At 29.9% G+C, this 25,218-nt stretch overlaps 1 protein-coding gene across 2 annotated transcripts in view; it reads right to left on the bottom strand.

Annotated features, from left to right (window-relative positions):
- Positions 1 to 25,218, bottom strand: part of LOC132929489 (uncharacterized) — a 160,191-nt gene that overhangs the window by 22,193 nt on the left and 112,780 nt on the right. For both annotated transcript variants that reach the window (XM_060994871.1, XM_060994872.1), the window contains one exon: positions 856 to 2,569. In XM_060994871.1, coding sequence (XP_060850854.1) covers positions 856 to 2,444 — 1,589 coding nt within the window. In that variant the 5' untranslated portion in view covers positions 2,445 to 2,569. The remainder of the gene's footprint in view (positions 1 to 855; positions 2,570 to 25,218) is intronic.

Below are 25,218 nucleotides of genomic sequence, written 5' to 3'. Positions count from 1 at the left end.
TAAAGACAATATAAATGTGTACTTAGGTATATTGTAAGATGCATATGGCAACACAAAATACGATAAATATGTAACAAATGATTTATTGATGGATGCAAAAAAAAACTTCGTGTTATTATTGTTCTTAAACAAAGACAATTCGCATAAAAGTTGTTGAGTAAACATAATAGACACGGTGGCGCTGTATTATTAAATACGTGTTTCTGATAAAACATTTTAATTATTATTATTATTATAGGTGCGCACATACTTTATAAGCAAATAAAATGTTCAAGAGAATGCCACTAAATACATAAAACTCGAATTGTGTTACAATAGTTAGATTTACATAAAAAAGCAATTCTGAAAATTCCCCGTTAAATTGACCTATATAATATATTTTAATAGATAAACGCACAATAATGTCTTAAGACTTTATTAAAGGTGAATACTAACCCAATCGAAAATTGATAATGTTAATAAACTCACGGCAGATTTGTTATTGAATCCTAACAGTTAGCACTCCACAGTAGTTGTGGATTAATAACGAGTTAAAAAGCATTTAGAGTAGGTATATTTCGTTTGTCCGTCTAAGATTATGATCATTGTTAATTTTTTTTTTCTTTGATTAACGTATCAGTAATTAATTATATTCTCGACTGTGATACCATCTCGGGGTAGAACGCAATTAAAATATACAATATATAAAAAAGTAATTAGGTAGTATAAATGAATGGAATTGATGACGAATTAGTAACTGTCAAATCCAAATCCGGATAGTCGTATACGAATTTATATCAACCAAAGTGCGCACATAACATAACGATGTAAATATTTTGAAATTCATTCGACAATATTATTGTGACAAGCATTTACCTGTGCGGGACGTTGGTTGTCGGATGGCTAGGACGAGCGGTCGGCCGGTCCGTGATTGACGGTGCCGTCGATGAGGGCGGCTCGTCGATTGGCGGCAGCCCGTCATAGTCCTCGTGCTCTTCGTGACGTCTGTGAAGCAGTCCACCGGAAGTCGTCGCGGACTTTGCGTAACCCGGCGGGTCCGGCCGACCGTTCTTGTCGGACGACGACGCCGGAAGTTGGTGCTGGTGATGCTGTACCGTCTTATTGTTGTCTTCTCGGATCATTTCGATCTTCTCGTACCGGTCGAACGGGTCGATGTCCGCATCCGCGGCGGCTGTGTCGAGTGGACCGGAAACGGGGATACCGTGGGAACCGGCCGGGCTGCCTTTGGACCGGATGGCCAGCCCGCACAGGAATATGAGGCAGAAGGACAGGACCAGTATGACGCCGACGATGAGTCCCGGCAGGGCGTACCGGTCGGCGCCCAGCACAAGTTCCGGCGACCGTTTGACCACGACCACGGTGACGTTGGACCTGGAGCTACCGGACCGGTTCTCCAGCTCGCACGCGTAACTGCCGCCGTCCTGGGCGACCACCGACACGATGGTGAGGTTCGTGTACCGGCCCTCGGTGACCGGCACGCTGCGGCTGGTCTGTCCCAGCGGCCGGTCATTGCGCGTCCACCGGGACGACGGTATGGGCACGCCGTACATGCGGCACGACACGGTGGCGTTGTCGCCCTCGGTGACCACCACCACGGCCGACACGGGCGCCGAGTGCGGTTCGCACGCGAAGTCGTCCAGCTCGAGCTTGTCCCATGGCGTCTGGGCCAGCCGGACGGGCGTCTTGCACACGGGCGGCGCGCCGTACGGCACGTTCCGCCGGGCCATCCACTCCCGCAGCGGCCGCAGCTTGCACGAACAGTTCCACGGGTTATCGTTGAGCTGGACGCCGTGCAGACGGGTCAGCGACACGACCGTGGACGGCTTGACGTCGCGCAGCTGATTGTTGTCCAGCCGGAGCCACTCGAGCGAGTTCTCGAGACCGGCGAACGCGGTGGACTCGAGCAAAGCGACGCGGCACCCGGACACGTCGAGCCGGACCAGCCGCGGGACGTGCGCGAACGCGCCGTTCGGCACCTTCATGATCGGGTTGCCGTTGAGCCGAAGCTCGCGGAGTTCGGGCACGGACTCGAGCACGGCCGACGGCACCACCGGTATGCTGTTGTGGCTCAGGTCCAGCTCGACGAGGTTGTTGAGCTTGCGGAACGCGTACCGGTCCAGCGACTTGATCCGGCACCGGGACATGTACAGCTTCTGCAGGTTGAGCAGGTCGGCGTCCGCGAACGCGTCCTTGCCCAGCCTGTACAGCGGGTTGTCGGTGAGGTCGAGCAGCTGCGTGCCGTAGTCCAAGTGCCGCGGCACGGCCGTCATGTTGGCCGACGCGCAGATGGCCGACTCTTTGCCGCTGCGCCACTTGCACTCGCACGCCGCCGGGCAGTCGGCCCGTGTACCGCACACCGCGCACGCCGACAGCACCAGCAGCACCGCGATCAGTCCGCCGCCGGCCATCGCCGCCGCCGACGACGGCGCCGGTGACGATAGCATTGGGCCGACGGGCGCCGACGGGATACGCCGCACCTCCGCCTCCTCCTCCGCGTCTCGTCGTCGTCGCTTACGACCGGAGTCGCCGCGCCGGTCATAATAACGCGATCCGCACGCCGCAATCGTACCTGCAACACGACAAAACCAAACCCGATGTGTTATTATTGTACCGCGTCACTGTGTAAAACTCGACCGCGATCGTTTTGTTCTGATATTATGTGAATGTGTCATTATTTTGGCCTAACTATATAGTAATGGCCGGCGAACACCGCGGCGAATATTATACGAAAATGATATTTTATTATTTTAGAACTGTCCGCGAGGCAATATCGAATCGTATTTTTTATTGAAATCAGCCGTGTCAGATACTATTTGTACGACACCTATTTTTTATTTTCCGATTCCGAATGACTTATTTTTTGAAAACTGTTGATCGATCAAGTTAGTTTATCATACGCAAACCCAATACGTAGTAGAATTTTTGCCATATTTTTTTGTACACATTATTAATTTTATTTATTGCGTTATTAGTTTATTATCGTGATACTAGATCGTTTAGATTCTTCGTATTCATTAAATTTTGTTTAATTATTCAGTGAACAGCGTTAAAAAAATATTATTTTTTTTATTTTGATTTTATCGAACAAAATTTAACGCGTCATCATCAAAAATTTAATATTTTCCGTATATCTGGCTGTTTATTAAATCAACTGTGTTAAAAATTAAAATTCTATTAATGATTTAATACAATTAATTATTGTAAAACCAAAATATTATATTATATAAATTAATATATTATTTTAAAGTAATTTTGTATTAAAACACTAATGAAAAAAAGATACTGCCTGATAATTGTAGATAAACAATGTAGTATAAAGGTGCAGGTGGGCGTATATATCTTATAGTTTACGTTTTTTTCTCAACTTTGTGTATTATTTCAGCTTAATAACGAAATATTAATAAATATTTTATTTGTTGTTTGTACACTTTGTCGGTAGTTTTCATTCGCTTTGATGAATTATTATATCAGTTTTTTTCGTTATGCGCTTGTATATGTTTCGCATTCTAATTTGATCATACTCCGTCGACAATAACGAAATGCAAAAGAACTATTATATTATAACTCCTCATCGTTAAATCAATATTGAGCTATATATTTTATTATTACGGTGTAGTATAATAATATATTTATGTACCGGTTAAATCAGGCGTGGATTCAGGATTTGTTCAAAGGATGAGGGAGAGGTGTAATTCCCGGGATATTTGAGGACACCCTTAATTTTAACCTTTTTTTTTATGGTATAAGCAATACTTCCTCCTGAAACTATCTGATAATTTTAATTTTTTTAGCATTTTATCACATATCAAAAATTGATTCATTGTTTTCACTATAACAGTTTTTTAAAAGTTATGCAGTAGTGATTATGTTTATTCAATACTAATTTTCACATACATAACATAACTGCAGTAGCTAAGTACTATTTGGTATTATTTTGTACCCCCTATGTCACCTGGGGCTCCAAGCTTGAGTTAAATATGTTATCGTATGCATCCCTTTCTACAAACGAACTCTCGTGTCCGTTAGTTGTCCAACTCGTGTGCGTTTCAGTCGACAACGACAGAGTGATTAAAATGTTAAGACATCGAAAGCTCTAAATGTTCATTCCATCACAAGTTCACCACTTTTAGCTCTTAATTCCTTCCCCCTAACAACGATAAATGAATAAAATGGTTCGTAATGTTTGTACAATGAAAAAGACATAATAAATTGTGTGACATTGAATACATCTCCGTCGATATATTATTATGCTTGGGTTCACACGCAATTGGAATTGTATGAAAGCCAAAATATTACTATCTTCGTTTTAAACAACAGGTTGGTGTTTATAAACGTATTTTAAAAATAGGTCGATGTCTCACAAACGTTAAACGGACAAAATAATATTGTCTACAATATTTTCTAAATAGGGCTTAAAAAAACATTTAATAATAAAAAAATCCTTAAAAATACTAAGACATAACTTAAACTATTCTATAGATATTAGAAATTTTCAAATTTTTTTAGTTTATTATTTTAGTGTTAAACATTTTTTAGTCATGGTCTATGCTTGAAAATCTAATACAACATCACACATAAGTTATTATTATTGTAATTCAGAATTATTAAAAATGTGTAGTCATGACATTTTTCTAGGTTAGGAATTAGGGTTTGAAGATTAAATTTTTAAATAACGTAAAAATAACAAATACTATACAATTATTTTGCACCTAGTTAAAAATCAAGCCATACGTTTGTATTGCTAAGGTTTGAAAATTTGATATACGATTCTTTATACGTTTTTCTTATTGTCATTAAAAAATATAAAATATTTTTAAAGAATTTTTTGAAATTTGAATTATAAATGTTGACGAATTAGAATATTTAAAGGGTGAACAACAGTTTTAGTTATTAGTTATTTAAAAACCACTAATCGTTACAGGGACTTGAAACTTTTTCCATTACGTAATATTATTGTTTTTTAAACACGGAGAAACTTTTAAAATATTTTGACTAATTTTAGGTTATTTATATTACTTAGTTAATTACTGCATTCGTAATTATATTGATTTATAAGACGTTATCATAGTCGATAATAATGATAATATATGATATAAAGTAATTAATTATATAGTATAATTGACTTTTCGAGTAGTTTTGAGTATTATGTAAATTTGTATGACAATATATAGTAACATTTATTTTGCCAAAGCTTAGCGTCAAGTCCATAGGAATGCGTTGAATTTATATATCGATTGCACGGTTTAAATGCATCAAAAGTGAGGATTTTTTTTTTCCAGAAAATTTCTCCTGTTCACATTTATCCCGTATTTTGTAATACAATACATAACATCAGAGGAACAATTTTCGGTCGACAGAACAGCGTATAAGTTTTATAATAATATTGTAGATAATATTGACTACCCAGAATATAAAATAGAATTGAAATCCGTGTTAGTCTGTACATGTGAAAATCACTAGTGTTAGAATTCCGTCGACCATAAAATGTCGAATAAAAGCGAAAAAGAGAGAGAGAGAGAGAGAGAGAGAGAGAGAGAAAGAGAAAGAGAATCTGTAGTATCTTACCTAGAAAAAATCTGAAAGATAAAAACAAAAATTCCGAGCTCAAAATGTAATTCCAGTGGATTGATTATTAAAGAAATCAATTAAGGGATACGCGGAATGGTCACGAGTATAGTCACTGTCACTTAGTAATTTGTCATTAGATTCACTATAAATATTTTCAAGTAGATCATTTGAGGACATTGTCCAGCCAATTTTGAGTATTCACACATTTTGAAATACGAAAATAAAATGTGATTTAGGTCGGAAAAACTTTATAAATATATATAGTTCAGAAATCCCACAATATCATGGATATACTGTTGTAGTTTAGTGTGAAAGTAAATCATGAAGTATTGCGAAAATAAAGAGTGAAGAAGTTTACTTAAAAAAAGAAATACATATTTAATATTTCAAATGATATACATTTAACAACTTCATGTTATTTATTTATATTATATTGTGGATACTGTTTGAGGAATTAAAAAAATTAAATTTTATAAGTACTTTGAAAAGGTTAATTTTTAATTTTATGAGTTGATTTCCTAAAAGTGTAAACTTTCAGTGTGTGTTCACGGTAAGAAGTACCACTAAATATTTTTGTTGAACAGGCATTGAAAAGGTTTTTGGAAAATTAAAGAGAATATACTGAAGTATACAGTACACATTTTTAGCAATTTTTAAATTGTTAATTATTTAGTAGGTACGTCAAAAATTTACTTATTCTTATTTGTAAGATAAGATAAAACATATTTTAAGGTAATGCGAATTATATATAAAAAAAAATTTACTAATTTGTTTATTTAAATTTTTTATTTACTAAGGATGTTTGTTTATTTACCTTTTTTCTACACGAAAACATTAATTAATTAGGATTAAGGATATCTCAAGTATAATAATAAACAAGGTTAAAATGTTATTAAAAAAATAAAAACAGATTATTCATAAACTTATTTTTACTTTGTCAATCTTTTAATTAAATTTTTTTTTACGAATTAGTTGAAAGAAATAGAGTTTACGTATCTAAATCTGTATAAAAAGCTTGACGGTGCTTGTGAAAAAAGTAAGTAAAGTTGTTTGCGTGTATCCAAAGGTTAATGATTTTAAATTGTTTCAGAATGTGTATTTTGAAATACATTAATTACTTTTACTTTCAATTTTAGTTTAATTCCAATATCATCCAGTCGAAATATCTAGCGGTACCTTTAAACCTAAACATGATATATGTTTATTATACGTGTTTTAGAGAAATTAAAAATTTAAAGAAAGCGCGATTTTATTGGATTTTAATTTAAATATAATGATTTATCCTTAAATGTATAATTATTATTAACGAATATTTTGAGTTTAGTCTGACGAATTGAGATGAGAAAGTACGAATTAAATTAATAAATAATTATAACGTGGATAGTAAATAAGGACTGTATTTTTTCGAATATGTATTGCACTGAAAGTGATAAGCGAACATACCTTATATTTTATTCGACCAATGGTATATAATCGATGTAGCCTTTCGGGGTTTGTGTGTAAAGCGATGAGATAACATGCGAAATTAAGTCGATAAACTACACGATCAGGTAAACAAGTATACGTACAATTATTTGGACCGAACGGCAAAGAGCAATTCAAGTGAAAATAATTTATAATACCTACATATACATGCATACAAAGTGATAAACAATTAATATTAAAATATAATATTATATTTACACAACATTTAACATTTTACAATGATAAATTTGATCACGACTCATATTTTATATCAATGTGGTCATATTTATTATTATTTTATTGATAAAATAAGGTAAACAGTATAAAGAATTGTTTGTCATATAAAAATGAAACGGTGCACATGCAACACTCGTCTTAGAGAATTTAATATTATTATTATTGTTTTTTTTTTTTATGAAAATGTTTTTATCTTAACCGATTTAAGTAAAAAACCTCGCACAGGGTTATCATTGTATACAATTGAGCATTGAAAAGATCACATAGATTTATGTTAAACGTCACGGAGTACAATTTATATGGATATGTAGTGTCAGGCATAAATCGTATTGTGATCAATCCACTTGCTACTATTTCTCAAGCGTCCATGTTTGAACGAAATGTCGTTACAGTGCAGGAAAACGGTTTTTCTTTACTCTATGTAAATTAATGTATCATGAACGGATTTGCAACAAGCGAATGGAATCATTCAATCGTTCAAAATAATCACAAATGTAATAAAATCATGTGTTAAAATAATCGTATAATATTTGGAATTCTTCTTTATTTTATTTTGTTGATTTAGAAAAAGTTCTACAAAAACGTAAATCAAAACCTTTTTCAATAAACTTTTCTCGGAAAAATGTAATTGAAATATCTTTAACTGGAATTTATAGTGTTTTAATATTAAGTGTATTTTTTTTTATAGTAATTCCTTAAATTTTTATTGTAATACTTTTAAAAATATTTATCTATATTGCATCTTTTTCCAAAAATACATAATTCAAAATGTTATTTTCCAATATTGAATAATAATAATAATAATAATTATATTTTAACTATGGAAGCCTAATTGTATGATATTTCACAAACTATGTAGAATTGTAGAACCACGTTTATGAAATATAATTAATTAAAAAGTATTTTGAGATACAACGTTACATTAATTTTACCAATGATAATTTAAAATAACAGTGTTTAGATGTAAGACTTTAGTGCTCCTTTTAGTTGTAAATATGATATTGCTTGTAAAATACATTTAATTACTCGTATTGTATTAATTATAGAATAGCAATTTACTTAATAATATCAAGTAGTCGTATTAGAGCAAATAATAACAATGAACAATAAGTTAGTTATAATGCACTTCGAGGTAATTAAATATCAATAAGGTATCTAAAAATAATTTTAATTTATAAACAACTTAAAATTGTATCTGTTTTAGTTCCACAGTAAAATAAACTAGGACTTCTGACAAGGTATACTTATGAATTTTGCAATCTAGATAAAGCGTAGAACCCAATGGTATAATAAAAATGAGTTATTAGTTTATTTGTTTAGGCTGCATTTACATTTTTATGCATACCACTATTTCTTATTCTTTATTGAGTTAAAATTACTAAAATAGTTAACCTATTTTCTATGGATATTTTTGAAAATGTATAGTATTCTCAATAAACTGTTTAAAACTGCGAAAAAACAAAAACTATTTTTAATATCTTATAGTATTTTATAAAATATAATATGCATAAAAATATAGATTTTATAGTACATGTAACATACTTCTGTATTTATTTTATAATCGATAAACACGATTGAATTTTAGTTATATTTAACCAGTTAAAAATAAAATAAAAGTATCTTTATTGGCTATATTGTAAATTGCAATAGATCAATAGTTAAAAAAATATTAATTTTGTTCATTTATTTCTGTTATTATTATTGTGTAACACAAATTATACATTTTATTATCTAGTATAATTTTTAGTATAAAATGTTTATTTTATTAACTGTTTTTAATACACATCATTTTGAATAAAAGTGATCAGCATTGTAACCTTTTTATATATCATTGTAAAAGTAATTTTCTCTATTTTATTACAACAGTATTATTCATGATCAGACATAATGATTGTGGTTTTGTAAATTTATACGTTTTTCAATATCCAAACACAATTTCAGACATTCTCGACAACGGAAAGCTTTTTATTATGGAAATTTAGTATTGTAACATAACATAACGAGATTTATACACTATACAACGTTACAATTTTCACGATTCTCTTAAAATTCAATAATACGAGATTTTCTATACTGATGTATTAAAATAGATAACATCAAGCATTTTTTTATGAAGTTGTTCCAAAATTATAAATTTAAGTATGAATAACAATATTTTTAACCGAACAATATTTATTTGTACAAAAGTATACCTACAGAATATGTAAAATTTTAAAGTAATACAAAGATACAATATACTAAATGCACAATACAAAATACATTCATCATTTTGGAAAAGTTACTATATATTTTATCATTATTATTTTTTTTATCTTTAGTTAATTTAGATATTGTGTGTATATAAGACACACGATTCATTTTATTCATATTATTTAATATGTAAAACCGATAAAATGTAAAATTCATACAAATTATTTATTTAACTTGGTATAGTTATAATTTATATATATTTACTTATAAGTTATAATACTAAAACATGAAGAGACGAGTGACGTTCAGCTTCTAAACGGCCTTACACAATTTACGACATTCTTTGAGTTCATGGTTTAGGTTTTTTTTTATGGTTACAAATTAAAAAACAATTTATTCATTGTTTTATGATTAATTCGATGATTCCGTCAACTAGTTATTGAAATAATATGAAACAAATTAAACTATTTATTTGAATACATTGTCAGTTTGTTTAATTTAATTATAAAAAAATGTACTTTGTATTTAACGAAAATAAAATATACAAGATATAAGGTACATGATGCTCAAAAGAAAAAAATATCTAGATATAACTAACAAGTTTCTAAAGATACAAGCGAGGAAATTTTATCATAGATTTATTTTTAATTTCTTTTTAAGCCTTAAAAATACTCCTTAAATGGTATATAAATCAAAGTACCCATATGAAAATTTGATCTTCAAGTAAATTTGTTAAAAAAGTTAAATCGTATTTAATGAAAAATATATATTTATAAACATGAACTCTACAAATTATATAGTTATCACTTTTTGCCACTAATAAATGTAGATAATAATATGATACATATTATGCTACCTATTGCAGGCTATATTATACACTAAACAGTTCTACTGCAGTGATATTCGTGTTTGTAAAATACACAGCACTAGGGTGTGTAACACAAAATGTATGGACGTTAATGATGGAATAATATTATGATATAAAATAATAATAATAATAATAATCTGGTGCACGACAATGCGACACAAGTAGCCGTTGCACGTGCAAGACAAAAAATACAATAATATTATAGCGTCACTCGTTCATCTATGATGGTCGAATAAAATAAACACTATATATATATATATATATTATGTAATATGACTAAAAATAAGATATTTAGTTTGCAGTGTACACCTTTTGTGTAGTCTAATTTTGATTTTTTATACAACGCACGATATCCTTCACCGACTAATCTCACTAATTTTACCGGCAAACTGGAAGCGTTGTATATATTATAAAATATTGACATGCAAAACATTACACGGAACTAGAATTTTTAAAAAAATAATGGAAATATCGTAAGTTTGTACAATTTTAATTTCATTATGAACACGAATCCTATTAAATATTTAGGTATACGATATATTGATATTATATATATTTTGGAGTTGGAAAACCGTAAAGCGAATTCACATTGCACATTAATAAGCCAAAGAGTGGAATACCCGCGAGGTTGTATAGTCCCGAGTGCAATTGGTGCCTCACCTGTTAGTAATTATTAACCAGTTACAAAACATTAATTATTTTAAATAATGGACTTACTCAGAAGTAATGAATAAGTGAAATAAGAAAAAATATTTTTATTACTGTAGTTGAAAATCATTAGAAATTATATATCATACGTTAGTAACAAATTAAAATTCAAATTCCTATAATCCGATTTACATTTTTATTTTGAAAAATTACGATAGCTACTAAATCTATTTAGTTTTACATATACAAATACATAATAATAGTATATATTTAAATCTGAGAAACGGTTAAAAAAATAAAAGTAACATAAATTATGAATATGGTATAAATTCTTTGAGAGCCATCATATATTGAAATTTTGAATAGCGTTAATTATGTAGACTAGCTGATAATTAAATATGAAGTACAGAATTAAAAATTCACGGAAGAAATTTAATAATCAAATTATCGAAACCTTTAGAATATTCTATCTTGTCCAACAGTCAGATTAGGTTATAATCAATACTTAATAGCGTGTAATGTATTTGAAATGAAAATTGCTGGTGTGTACCTACATAAATTAATATATCGGAAATGATCATCTCTATGTGTCAATTAGTTCGACACATTTTAAAATATTCATTTTACAAACTTAATACGAGAATCGTATATCTAAATAGATGGTCATGTTATATAATCTAACATAAATTTCTTCCTGTCGATTGACAGGTTAACTGCACAATTCTTTTGTTCTGTGTACGATTGAATCAACGAGATATTATGAAATAATTATTTATCAAATATTACGTGTATATTGTAAGTCTATAAAAATACCATAGATTTTTAAAAATTAAATGTCAATTCGTTTTAATCATCGTACTGTTTACAGTATATTTAATAAGTAAAGCGAGTGTCATGGGATCTTATGAGTATTGAGTAAGTTTTTGCTATTTTTTTTTTCTTCAAATTTAATATCGCGGTTTTCTTGAAGAGTTTCACTGCGGTAAAATATAAAAAGAAATAAAGAAAGAACGGAGACAATGAGGCTACAAAACAGACTTATGTGGAACGTATAATTTTTGTGTGGAGTTATAAAGAACAAAAGAGGTGGTGGCCCAATGCCATAGACAATCGAGTGAGAACCACGCTTCCAATGAGATAAGGATGTTCGGATGGACGGGGAAGTAATTGAAGTTTTGCCAAGTAACTATACCTATGTTTAGAGCCAATTTTGGTGGGCGTGAACGGGACCGCATCCCTACCCGTCGTACGGGGAATCCGGATAGCTGTCGCGCGGACAGGGAAAAAAATGTGTCACACACATGCAGCCTATGCGCCAACAAGTATATTATGGTATTCCGCACAGTCGAGAGGACGAGGTGAGGGTCGCAAAAAAAACCTAGCGAGCAATGTTCCGCAAGTTAATGACATGGTCTATCGGTTTCGTAAAAAATTCCTTGTGTGTTTAATTTTGTGGAAATATTTTCCGATAATTTGAAAAAAAACTTCTCGTGATTTTTCGAGTGGAATTTCGTTTGAATAATGAAGTAAATATACAATATATGTATATATATATATATATATATATAAATAAAAGACCATATATAGTATATGTATAATAATCAGAGGATTTTTAATGCCTTTTTCAAACATATTATGTGTAGTATCTGTATAATGCAAGCATATAGAAAATTGTCTATTCCATAATGGGTCACAACTCACAAGTCACTAGAATACGTTAATAAAACGAATGGCTGACAAAATGAAGTTTCATCAAACTAAACTTCAATTTACAAGAAATTATCTTTTATTTTCAAACTCCCTGAATACATTACGACCCTTTACAAAATATATTATACCAGCTGCAACAATGGAAACTTTATGATGATTTTTCTATATCATTGAAAATTAACAAATTAATTAAATTTTAAAACTCAAAATGTGTTCATATTTCACTAAACAACGAGTAACGGTTCTTTATGCCACTGCTGTTGGTCTTAAAGTTACAATATATATTATATATTTGGCTAATATATGCTATATGTCTATATAGTTATAGTATATACCTATATTTTTTGTAATGAAACATCATCGTTGTTTGATGCATAATATGATCGTTTTGACCCACTCTGCTGAAAACTTTTATGAGGTAGCTTTATTTATTTAGTTTAAAATAGTTTTAACATTTTTATCGTTTGATTAATATACGAGTATATTAATAATATTATTATTGATATTTACAAGTACATAACCTATATTTTGGGATTTTTATGAAATAAAAACTGTCACAATTCGTTATTAGCTTTATTTTAAATAGTTACATATTCAAATTTGTTTTGCAACAATCAATCCGTATAATATAAAGTATGTAAAAAAAAAGTAATTATTATTTTGTTTTGTTTCAGTTCTAATAATTGAAGAATTTAAATTGGTTAAATGAAAGCAACAATTATACAATGCCATACTATAATTAAATATATTACTTATTCTAGTGGGCTTGCTGTATACGGTAATTAGAAAACAAGTGGTTACATGTATAAAGGGGCATAAAATACAAGGTTTTGTAGTAGGGTCGAGTGTTGTTCCTTTGCCTTTAAAATTTCATCAAAGGATCGCTATTTTCCAGTGGCTCCTTGAATCTGGAACCACTAAACACAATCGAGCTAGTATAGAATAAGGTAAAGCAATGCTTTTAAAAAGATTATTGCTTCATTGTATGCAATTATAAATGTAAGGTCGTACATTTCACCAGTCATTGTTAACATTTCTACGAACATTGTAAAAAATAATGAATTTTCAGGTGAAAATAAAATATTTCAATACTAAACGTTACTACTTCCAAAGAGAACTGAGCAAAATTCAAAACGACAACGTGTTATTCGTGATATATGTACATGTAGAAATAAATTGAATACGAGCTTTGTCGTTTTATACCTCTGAGATGGCATTTAGATTATTTTAGCTTTGAATGTGATGCCACTTTTTGTATTTTGAGACAATATCTTCTTTTTTTTTCTTCAATTATTAGAAATTTTAATTTCGTATAGTAATGTATATATATATTAATTAGGTATTTAAATGGAGTTTAAGTTTATAAATAGTATTTTTTTTATAGATAAATTGTTAATTTTTAAGCAACTTGTAAGTCGATGTATGTAGATAAAAATTATAAATGTAATTGAACCATTCAAATGACATTCAAGTGTTGGGCATAAATTAATGTTTTATACATTTTTATAATATATTATACATATTATGTTGATATATGTTTACACAAGTGTGCTCTTATATTAGTTTTAAAATATTTCAGTTCTTCGAAATGTTAAAAAATGGCAAGTAGGTACCGCTCTATTATAAAGTAAGTGTAGAATGTATTTCAAAATTGAGTAAGCCACTATAATGGATGTGTTGAATTTAAATTCAATGATAAATACGAGTAATTGCACATGAAAAACAAATCTGAATAGAACGGTATATCAAAGCTATCTTACTAAGTATTTATTTATTATATGTATTTATACTGATATTATACTCGTAAATACGCAGCTCTTGTCGTTTTCATTGAGATTATTCCACATTCTTTTCATATAGTGAACAGTAATATCATAGTATAAATAACCAATACTTTAACATTAATCTAAATATTTTTAAAATTTGTTTTTACTTAGTAAAATATAATAATATTTGTGAGTATTTCAAGTCCTAGACTTGACTATTTATATTACGTTTTTCTTCATTAATTTGAAAAGTACCGAGAATTTTCAATTTTCTTAATCTATAACTTCTAAAAATACTAACAGAATCTCATTTGCTACCAAAAACCACACTCAAAATTTAAGATTGAAGCGAATTTTTTAAACTATAAATACGTACACATGCATAAAAAATAATAAAAAACATCATTGTAGAATATACATCTAAAAAAGTAGAAATAGAATACAGGACTATTGTAATGTTGCAGAGAGGAGGTTCTATTAACAGAGAGCATTTTTACGGGTTTAATTTTTCTTTTTTCTTTGTAACCTAGTGATTATAGTGTATACCTATAATTTAAATCCTACTGCACATTTCAATAGAACACGGAGAAAGATCAATCATATAGATTTGCACAAAAAAAAAAATAACTTTTAAGTAAAATTTAATTTAGCCAATTGCGAAAAACAAGTACAAAATACTTTGAAATAATATCGATTTATAGTAATAATTTTCTTTAATATGATATTATTTACATTCGAACTATTGATTGATAGTATTGTGTAGTGAAAGAACATCCATTGTTGAATGAATGTTATATGAAATACAGAAAAAAAAATATTTGTACATACAAAATATAATGTATGAAAAATCAGATGCAATTACCTAAATAATATATAATAAGTATATATATATATACTTTGAAATGCAATCTTACATCTAAATTAAATATTAAACGTAAATACATTTTTTATAAAATCGTAGATGATATCAATATTTATTTTAAAATACTCCTAGGAGACGACAAGTTATATAATATTATTGTAGGTTCATACAAGGAATTTTATAGAAGATAAATGTCCCTATAGCCATTTTTATAATCCTAATTAATTATTGTACTTTATAGATTGGAGTGTTTTCAATTTTAAATGCACTTATTGTAAGTAGGAAAAAATATAATGATAATCGATAAATTATTTTTGATTTTTTGTATTTTTATATATTTTTCTATTGCGTATGTTAACTAATAACCATGAGAAAAACTTGTTACAGTTTGCCTTAAATTAGGCATTCAAATTGTTATAGTGACCTAAAACAATCATAAATTATAGTATCATTCAATATTTTTCAATACTTACCATTTTAATAATTAAAGTATTTTGCATTAAATGAGTCCTGTATATGAATGTATTTATTTATTTATTTATTTATTTCAGCAAAATCAATATCATTATTTCAATACAATAATCAAATTACAATAGTTAAATTATTACAATAATAGTGATAAGAGCTGATACGTATACCAACTTAGCAAGCTCGTTTCTGGTATGTAACCTTAGTCAATGAAAAAAAAATCAGTTAAAAATCAGTATAAGATTAATAGGTATTTATTATTATTGTAGTTAAAATAAAAATAATTTGTATATAAATAATTAACATTAAAATAATAATTACTTTTAATATACCGAGTAAGTCATATAGTCTCTTAGACGGCCAAATAAATGACAAGATTTATTAACACTAAAAAACGCAGGCGGAATAACATTACGAAAAGTTATGTTCATCAAAGACCAAAGTATAGATAGTATTTACTGATAATATCATCGTTGGGAATACTGTTTTCGAATTCTACGAAGATAAATTAATTTTTAATATTAATAAACTAACAATTCGGCGTATTCAACTAATAGCCATTTTAGAAACTTTGACGTATGTCAACGTATTTAATGTTGGAAAGACTTAACACTAGTGGAGTTTCCACATACCCATTACAGGTAAGAAAATAAAACTGACGGAGTTTACATTAAGACCGTTTCATTACCTTTTATATAGTCACCATACACTGTTTATGAAGACTCCTGAGAGAATATTTCCATGTAGTAAGTAGTAAATGTATTAATGTTAGGTATTATAGTTTTAAATGTAATTCATTTATAGAAACATTTTCAGTGGCTTAACATCTTTGGCCATTTATAAAAAAAAAAAAAAAAAAAAATTGGATATTCTTATATAAATAAAACTTAGAATGTGTTTAAATGTATAAAACACGGGAAAAATCACATTTATTCAGATTTAAAATATATTACATTGTTATTGAGACGGAGGGGGAGCTACGACTTTGCGCGACAAACCTTACAATCAATTTTTCTATACACCCCTCCATTAAAAAATCTTGAGAACGCCGCTGTGTAGGTATATGTGTGTTATCAGTAAATCAGCAAAGAGGTAATACAAAAGCGAAGTGCCGGAGCTGTAAATCATCCCCGGAGTACGGTTCAATACATTTTGCGAACGTTTTCAGTTATGGAATTATATACATAATATATACATACATATAAAAGCGTGTGTATATATATATATACGTTTTGAACAGCGTGCGCCAAAAAGAAATACAGATGTTGATGCATAAAAAGTTTTTCATACCCATTATAATAATAATACATCACTGAACCCACGGCGTTTGCTAATTTAATGTATCAGATGTATCTCGTGTAATATAATAATGTCCCCCGAGTTCCCGATATGTACGGCTGCCGTAGTAGGTACATCGTGCAAAATTCTGTTTATTCTATACATTAATTACTATTGAAACGGTTCGTATCGACCTGTTAAACGAGAACGATGTAATAATAATATTATATAGGCACGCGATACAGTCGAACCGCGTGAAACGTCGATTTTACTTCATACGGAGAACGTATATGATGAGACCCACGACAATAATAACATCGGAGCCGCTCTAAAACATCATGTATTTGTATTTCGGTTTCAAATCGCGTAGCCCGCCGCGAATCTTTATTGAATTTGTGGCCGAAGAAATGATTGCATAACACGTATGCTCGCACGTTAATAGTGATGGATACAGTACAGCATTATAATAATATACTGGAGCATGTAGCCGGCCGTAAACGTCAAAGGTTTTTACCACCGTTGAGTGGCGAAATGTCATGTCATTTCGAGACAGTAAAGTCGATACAACCGAAATTACTATAATACCGCCATGGTACAGCGTGTGGAAAACGGAAACGTTAGTCCGAGCGAAATGTCATCATACAAATCACTAGTAGGTAGGTACCTAAAATACTAGCTCGACGCTGAGAGCAGTAATCGATATACTGTGAAATACTTCAGCCATTAACCATAATATTATTATTTTCCCTTGACTCTTGTTAATAGCGTTTTCTTGACGTTGATAATACAGACATTGTGAACATTTTCCTCTCGGTCGTTTTTCTGTTAAACCCTGGCGGGTGTCGTATTGTGTTCTCGAAAAATAGCAATTTCAAGCACATAACATAAAATCAAACAAGTATTATAATGTACAAACCCCCGACCTTACCTGTTATTATGTTATATTTTATTATCACTGTATCACAATATTTTAATAATTTTGAAAATTTAATAATAATATGTGCAGTTCATCGAATTATCGAAACTTTTGTCCGTTGATATTAAAGTTTTGGTATTTTTTTTCATTAATTACTGCAATATTGATATAATTATTATGTTGTTAACGTTGCATTTTCTGACTGAACAAAGTAATTGATTATTTAACGTTTACTTTGTATACATTAAGCCCATCAACATATCATATAGTTCAACAATTTAAACTCTTAAAACTTTAATACCTACTATGTTTAATTCATTTTTTACCGTACCTATTTTCTCATGTGTAGTGATTAATTATGATTCTTATTAAAATTTATATTTTAATGGGTTTGATTAAAAAAAAAAAATATTAAATTTATGTTCATGGTAATTTTATTATGAAATTTACTGCTAATGAAAATTAAAGTAAAAATTAAAAAATAAGAAAGTATACATATCCAACTGATTTAGAATTGAACCATGATTTTAAAAGTATCAAAATAATATAAAACGCTGAAAGTTTTTCAATCTTTAATTGATTAGGTTTTGATAAACTTACTCTTTTAAAATATTAGAAAAATCTTGTGTATAATTATACTCGTAAATAATTATACCTAAATTTATAATAAAGAGCTTGATTGACGTTTAGAACGCAAGCAATAAGCAAACAAACAAGGTTACTATTAAAGTTCCAATAACTAATTAACACATTTTAGTTGATATGTTAATTAAATACTTACTTGATAAATCTAGTCACTTTTAATAATTATATAGTTTATAATTTTAAATAATCTAATATGATAAATTAAAAATAATAAAATATGATTGAACTAAAGTCTATTTTTTAACAATCTAAAATTCATATTATGTGTTTTTATAAATAAATAAAATAAATAAACATTGATAACAAAAAAAAAAAATTTTTTATTAATTTAAGTTTTAAATTGTAAAATATTTCTTTCCATAATGTATCATATAATATGAAGCTATCAATTATAGTTGTAAACTCTTTATTCTATTCGATATTTTGGCAAGAACAATATAGTAGAGAATAGAGATATTAGAAATAATACAGTATTATACTGTATATACAAGCTTATGATAATATTTAAGTTCCGATTAAGTAAAACGTGTATATTTTATTAATTTTAGTCTATATTTTACACATTTAAATAATTGATTAATTGAATAATTGCATATGGAATTTAAGAAATACACTTTATCTTCGGTTTAATATTTCTACTTTTTTTTCAAATTTATGGGCATTTTGCAATATATTATGACTCAACAGTAAAAAATAACTGCGCTCAATAGATAATCTAAAGGGAAAATATTTTAAAACATTTGAAATACTTTTAATGCGCCGAAAAGTGTTTTAAAAAAAAATACATCATTGTATAGTCAATATACATTGGCTGACTATATTCTATAGTCAATAGCATTCTCGCTTTCTACTTAGAATCTAAAGACAAAAACATATTTTTATAATAGATCGATTATTGTTTTCAAGTTTTCTATAATATGTTTTTAATGTATTTTCACTATAATATGCCTTTGTTTGTATACTATCAGAATGCAAATGACAGATTTATTTTACTATGTGTGTATATATATTCCCTTCAGGTATTCTAATTAAATATGCCAACGTTTCATAATGCGTAGATACTATATTATATTAGTATAGTTATTAATTAAACATTTTTTTTTTTAATAATTTAAATTATGATAAAAGTTTGATCGTAACGGATTAATAAGCTATTTTTATCTTAAGATAATTGAACTAAAATATTTTATTCAATACAATATTATTTTTATTATTGTAATTTTATTTTTTCTGTTAATAAATAAATAGAAGTAATTTAAAATACTTTACAACTCGTACATTTTTAAAAAGGTTATACAATTTTCTATGTATTTTTATGCATAATATACATTTTAATGCATATCCTTTGCATACATATTTTTGAAATTAGTGATGCGTAAAGGTGTACATAATATTGTTGTTGTTATTTTTTTGCATACGCATACGAGTTCTGGCCTTACTTATAAGTCAATAACAGTAATAGCTAGTATATGGTATACTGTTATAGTCAATATTATGTGATACATGCAATTTGTTTTTGGCAAACATCAGTGTTTATGATTGTATCTATAATAGCAAAATTAATTAAGTACTAATATTAATATAAATAAATTATAAAATATCCTTAGACCTAACCTAAGTGTCTCTAGTGTTTTTACTCAGAATCGTTTTTCATATGCAATCGTTATAATTGAATTTAAATTCAACATATCCATGGCTATGGCTTGGAAGATACTAATATCTCAATAATAATGAATATACTTAAAACTATAGGTACTACACAGCAAAATGACTTCCGTGTTTTTTTTTCTGGTTGTACACCCAATATTCTTGTAAATTGATCGCTTCATTCGTAATTAAAAACTAAAAGATACATAAATTAATAAGGTATACGTACAAATAATCAGAAATCAACGTAACTAGTTGATAAGCTACCGATAGTTGTACAATATTATTATTATTATAAAATAATGGCAATTATCGATAAGCATTGCACGATTTAACTTATTTTTAGATCCTATAATACAACATTAAAATTTGACAATAATACTTTCTTTGTGATGGATTGCCATTTACCAAGACTGATAAGACTGTATTTATGTTCATACATTATATTATGTTATATGTCATATCCACTTATTGTAGTTCCTATCTGCTATCTCGTTTCACGAAGTGGCCGTCAAATTCACAAAATTAATCAATATCGTGAAAATAATATTATTTTTTACATTATATGGAGGACAATTATTGTTAAATATTTCATATTCGTAATAAGGATGAAATAATTTTTACTTTCATTTTGTAATTTATTATTATTTATTTTATACATATTTATTCCGTTTATTTCGTAACTGTTTATTACGATAATATTTCTTTTAAATACCACCATTATGATAGTTACAAGTATTGAACCATGACCCATCATAATCTTACCTTAAAACAAAGTCAAACATTTTGCGGTTTGCAGGCAGTTTTGACTTGAAAGAACGAGGACAAGAAAAACATTAACTACTTAATGTTGTAAACTGTGGCTGTTACTGTATTGAAAATACATAGTTAGTTACATAATGTATATATTATCTTAAACTAACCTATAACTTTTGGTCTTAGAAGTTTCATGCACTAGAAATACTTTTAACTGTTTTACGCTTGACTACAGTTATTATCTCATCAACTTAAATGTATACAATAATTTATCTAAAGGTTGTTGTAAAATAATATTTTTTTTCTTTTCGTTTAAATGTCATTAAATGATTAATGTTCCCCGTCGGTTGTACTCTATTTTCGTAATTTATTTTGATAAATTTTATCTTAAATTGCTGGAACCACAATAATAATTCATAGAACATGTATCTTTTATTCATACTATACTTTTGTCGTGCAATCTGTTACTTTATCTCCCGCAAATAAATTAAGTGTAATCTCAAAAAATAACCTAATCATCCGTATATTGTGTGTAAGGTGTAACAAGTATATTTATTTTATATAACAAAATAAATGTCTAAACATTCGCTATTTTTGTGTTTAATTACACTTTATATTATAATAATATACTTTTTGATTAGGTTGTAAGTAATTAATGTATTGTTTTTAAACAACTTTAAATAATACCATATTTATACGCGTTTGTACAAAACTAAAAATACTATATTGTATTCAATTAAATTTTTGGACGAAATCTTATTCTATGTTTAAAAAATATGATAGTTTAGAGAAACAGTAAACGTTTTATTACATTGTTTAATAAACTGTAGGTAAATAATCAAGAATTAAGCCCTTCTTAACAATCTAATTAATTTTAATTAAAAAGAAAAAAAATCGTACTCAACGTTTAATGAGAGAGTTAAGTTATAATTATTTTTAAATACATTTTAATTCTTAAAACAACCTAGTTAAAAAGTATTTATTTTTAATACAAATTTAAATTTTAAACTTGTTTATAAATATGTGAACTATATGTTTGTTCTTAATGTTCTTATTGTTTGTGATAAAATAATAAATAATAATATAGTGATAATTTATTAAAGCTTAAATTGTAAGACTATTAAAGCATTTGTATTTATTATCACGCAACAATAAATTATACATTTATTACAAAATAATAAAAAATTAAATTATTTATTTATTACTTATTCACTTATTGTACGATGATATACTTGCACAATGTAATTAGTATAGTGATTAATGAATAGAATTAATATGTTGGAATTCAGGCGATCATTATATTTATATAATAAAAGTGCGACGCTAATAAATATTATTTATTTTATTAATTCACATTAATGCCATAACAAGTTTTTAAATGTATCTATTTATGTTTTAAATATATTATAATTTATAGAAAAATCTGTTATATTTTCAATATTCAGTGTAGGTATATACTAACATGTCATAATATTAAAATTATTTATATTTTCATATTATATTTTGTTTTTAATAGATATTAGGTGAAAATAATATTATAATACTTTTTATCCTTTTTTTTTAGTTTAGAACGAATTACTTGCTATTTTGATTGTTGATTGTAATATTTAAGATAAAGTATCCGTTTAGGGCGTTTAAATTGGTTATTTATTTGCGTTTATATTTTGTAAAGTTGACTCTTTATTTTAGAAATTCGATATTATTTGGTTTGAAATTGAATGCTTGGTTATTAATGTTGTTAAATTGGTTTCAACGATAACCTATAAAATGTTATTGTGCGAGGCGTGGATGATGTTTTGTCGACGTTGACTAGTACAACGCAAAACTTGATAAAATCCAACAAAATATATTTACAAAATTTACTCTCTTTGATACACAATACAAATTAATACATTTTGAACAACGATGACTATTTTATAAACTAAAAAAAAATAATATTATTTCTAACTTAAAACAATGACAAAAACTCGTAAGCGGCGGTACTAGATTGTATTATATGTATTATAGTACAGCGTACTAGTAAGTAGTTGGCTAGGTTTTTGGACAAGATAAATCGAACAACACTTATATTTCGTATTTACTTTTCGTCGGGATCGACTCGTTTAAACGAACGTGTTTGTCCTCCTCGTTTTCGACTGTCGTCCAAGACCAGTAAATAATATCGGTATTGCTGCGTAGGTATATCAGAGGGCCGATGATCGACGAAAAATAACGAAAACCATCGGCGAGAAGAGTTTTTCGATTCGAACGGACTGTACAAAACAACCGTAAAATCTACCTGTCGCATACTCAAACGACGTATACCTACACCAATTACCTGTACATAAAATATATATATGTTGTAATTCAAATTCGTATATAATGACCATACTATATAATAACATAGTATACTCATAGTAGGTAAACGTATACGTATTATAATCTTATTTTTCTTATTATCGTCGTCGTCATCATCATCATCGTTATTATTGTTGTGTCTTTATAATGTGTCGCCCGGAGATTTTATTATTGTTTGGTTCGCGAGCGTGTTTTCGACAACAAACCGCGGCGGCGGAGAGGAGATCGATCGCGCGAATACACTTGAACGTCTCTCGCAGACCGTATAAAAGCAGTAATAGCACACGGGCAGCCTGCAGCAGTAGAATTAGTATCCACTAGGTAGGTAGTCACAGTAGCAGAAGCATAGAAATTGTAAGCACTAAAGTAGTAGTATATCAGTAATAGTGTAGGGCGACGGTGGCGGTTTCGTTCCCACTGTTATTTCGATACTGCTACGTCACAGACTATTTTTTGCTTGTCGATGCGCGAATAGTACCTACCCGTGTATATAGGTAGGTTCCTGCACGTAAACCGCGAGTATTATAGACGTATAATACCGTACACGGGTACACGTATCATACGACTTACGCGTATTTGTATGATGAGTATATATATTATATTATGTTTACAAACATAGTGCATGCCATGCTTTGGCGCGTGTAAAAATGATATAAATAACGGCTGTCGTCGTAGTCGTCGTAGTCGTAGTCGTAGTCGTCGTTGTTGTTATACGCTGCTTGTGCTGTAGAGTCTCGCGTGCTAAGAGCGGTAAGGGGTGGAAAGTAAAAATAAAAACGACAAGGAAAACGGTCATGGCGGCGAGCAAAAGGTCTGATTTTTAATGATCGCGTCGCGTGTACCCCATAAATTTATACGGAAAGAGAAAAATGCGGGCTCCGGATAGGGCGGTTGTCGTTAATTTTGCAGCAGCCGCCGTCGCCGTTGGTCCAAACTGTCAACTCGTCGAACCGCCGTAGTGTGTGTATACCGCTGCATCGGCGTCGTGCGTCAGTGGCGAGAACGGGTAAGGTGGTAGTGGGGGGGGGGGGGGGGGTAGCGGGGTATAGTGGTTGGTGTGACCCGGCGCGTTAGATTTATGCACGGGCGCCATTAACCTGACGTTTTTTAAAAAAACATTTTTTATTTTTTGTTTTTCCCTCCCTCAAACTGTCCACTAATTCCACGGTCTCTTTTTCTCTCGAATATTTCACCGATCGGAACACACTTTTAGCAAATTTACGGTACACACAACGTGATGGGTTATGTTTAATAATAATATAAGTATGGTGTTGCCGCACTACCGAGTCGTCATCGTCGCGCGCTCACATAAATCATAAACCGGAAAAGTTCAAAGAATATTATTGCTGTTGAGAACATTATACTTATATAGTATACTCTTCTTTAATATTAATCCCTAATATTCCTTCTCCAGCTCTCGACCATTCATAAACCGTCTCCTCTCCACCGCGACCGTTTTAAGAAACTAACAGATAGTATTCTCCACGTGACTCTCGAAAACTACATCAGTTGATCACCCATCATATAACAATAACGTACGATCACCAATACCGTGGACTTTAAAACGTACCAAACGTGATTATATACGCACATCATCTATAACTACTTTTTTATTTCACGATAATGCTGATTTGTTTTTAACATTTTCAGTGTACAGTGTACGGTGTACTCGCAGGGCTAGTAGTACGCGTAGTGCCAATAAAATATCGTCGTCGTCGTCGTCGTTGTCGCTCGTGAGCAGTATACTTACTCCATAAATCGAATGACGGAAGAAGGAAATTATTATTGTTAAGAATATTACTTCTACTTATTCTTCTTTAACATTACCTGACCTACTCCTCCTCCACCACCACCACCT

This window comes from Rhopalosiphum padi, chromosome 4, assembly GCF_020882245.1.
Source record: "Rhopalosiphum padi isolate XX-2018 chromosome 4, ASM2088224v1, whole genome shotgun sequence".
NCBI classification, from domain to species: domain Eukaryota; kingdom Metazoa; phylum Arthropoda; class Insecta; order Hemiptera; family Aphididae; genus Rhopalosiphum; species Rhopalosiphum padi.
Note: the sequence above shows the minus strand (reverse complement) of the source record. Positions and strands in the feature narration are given on the sequence as shown.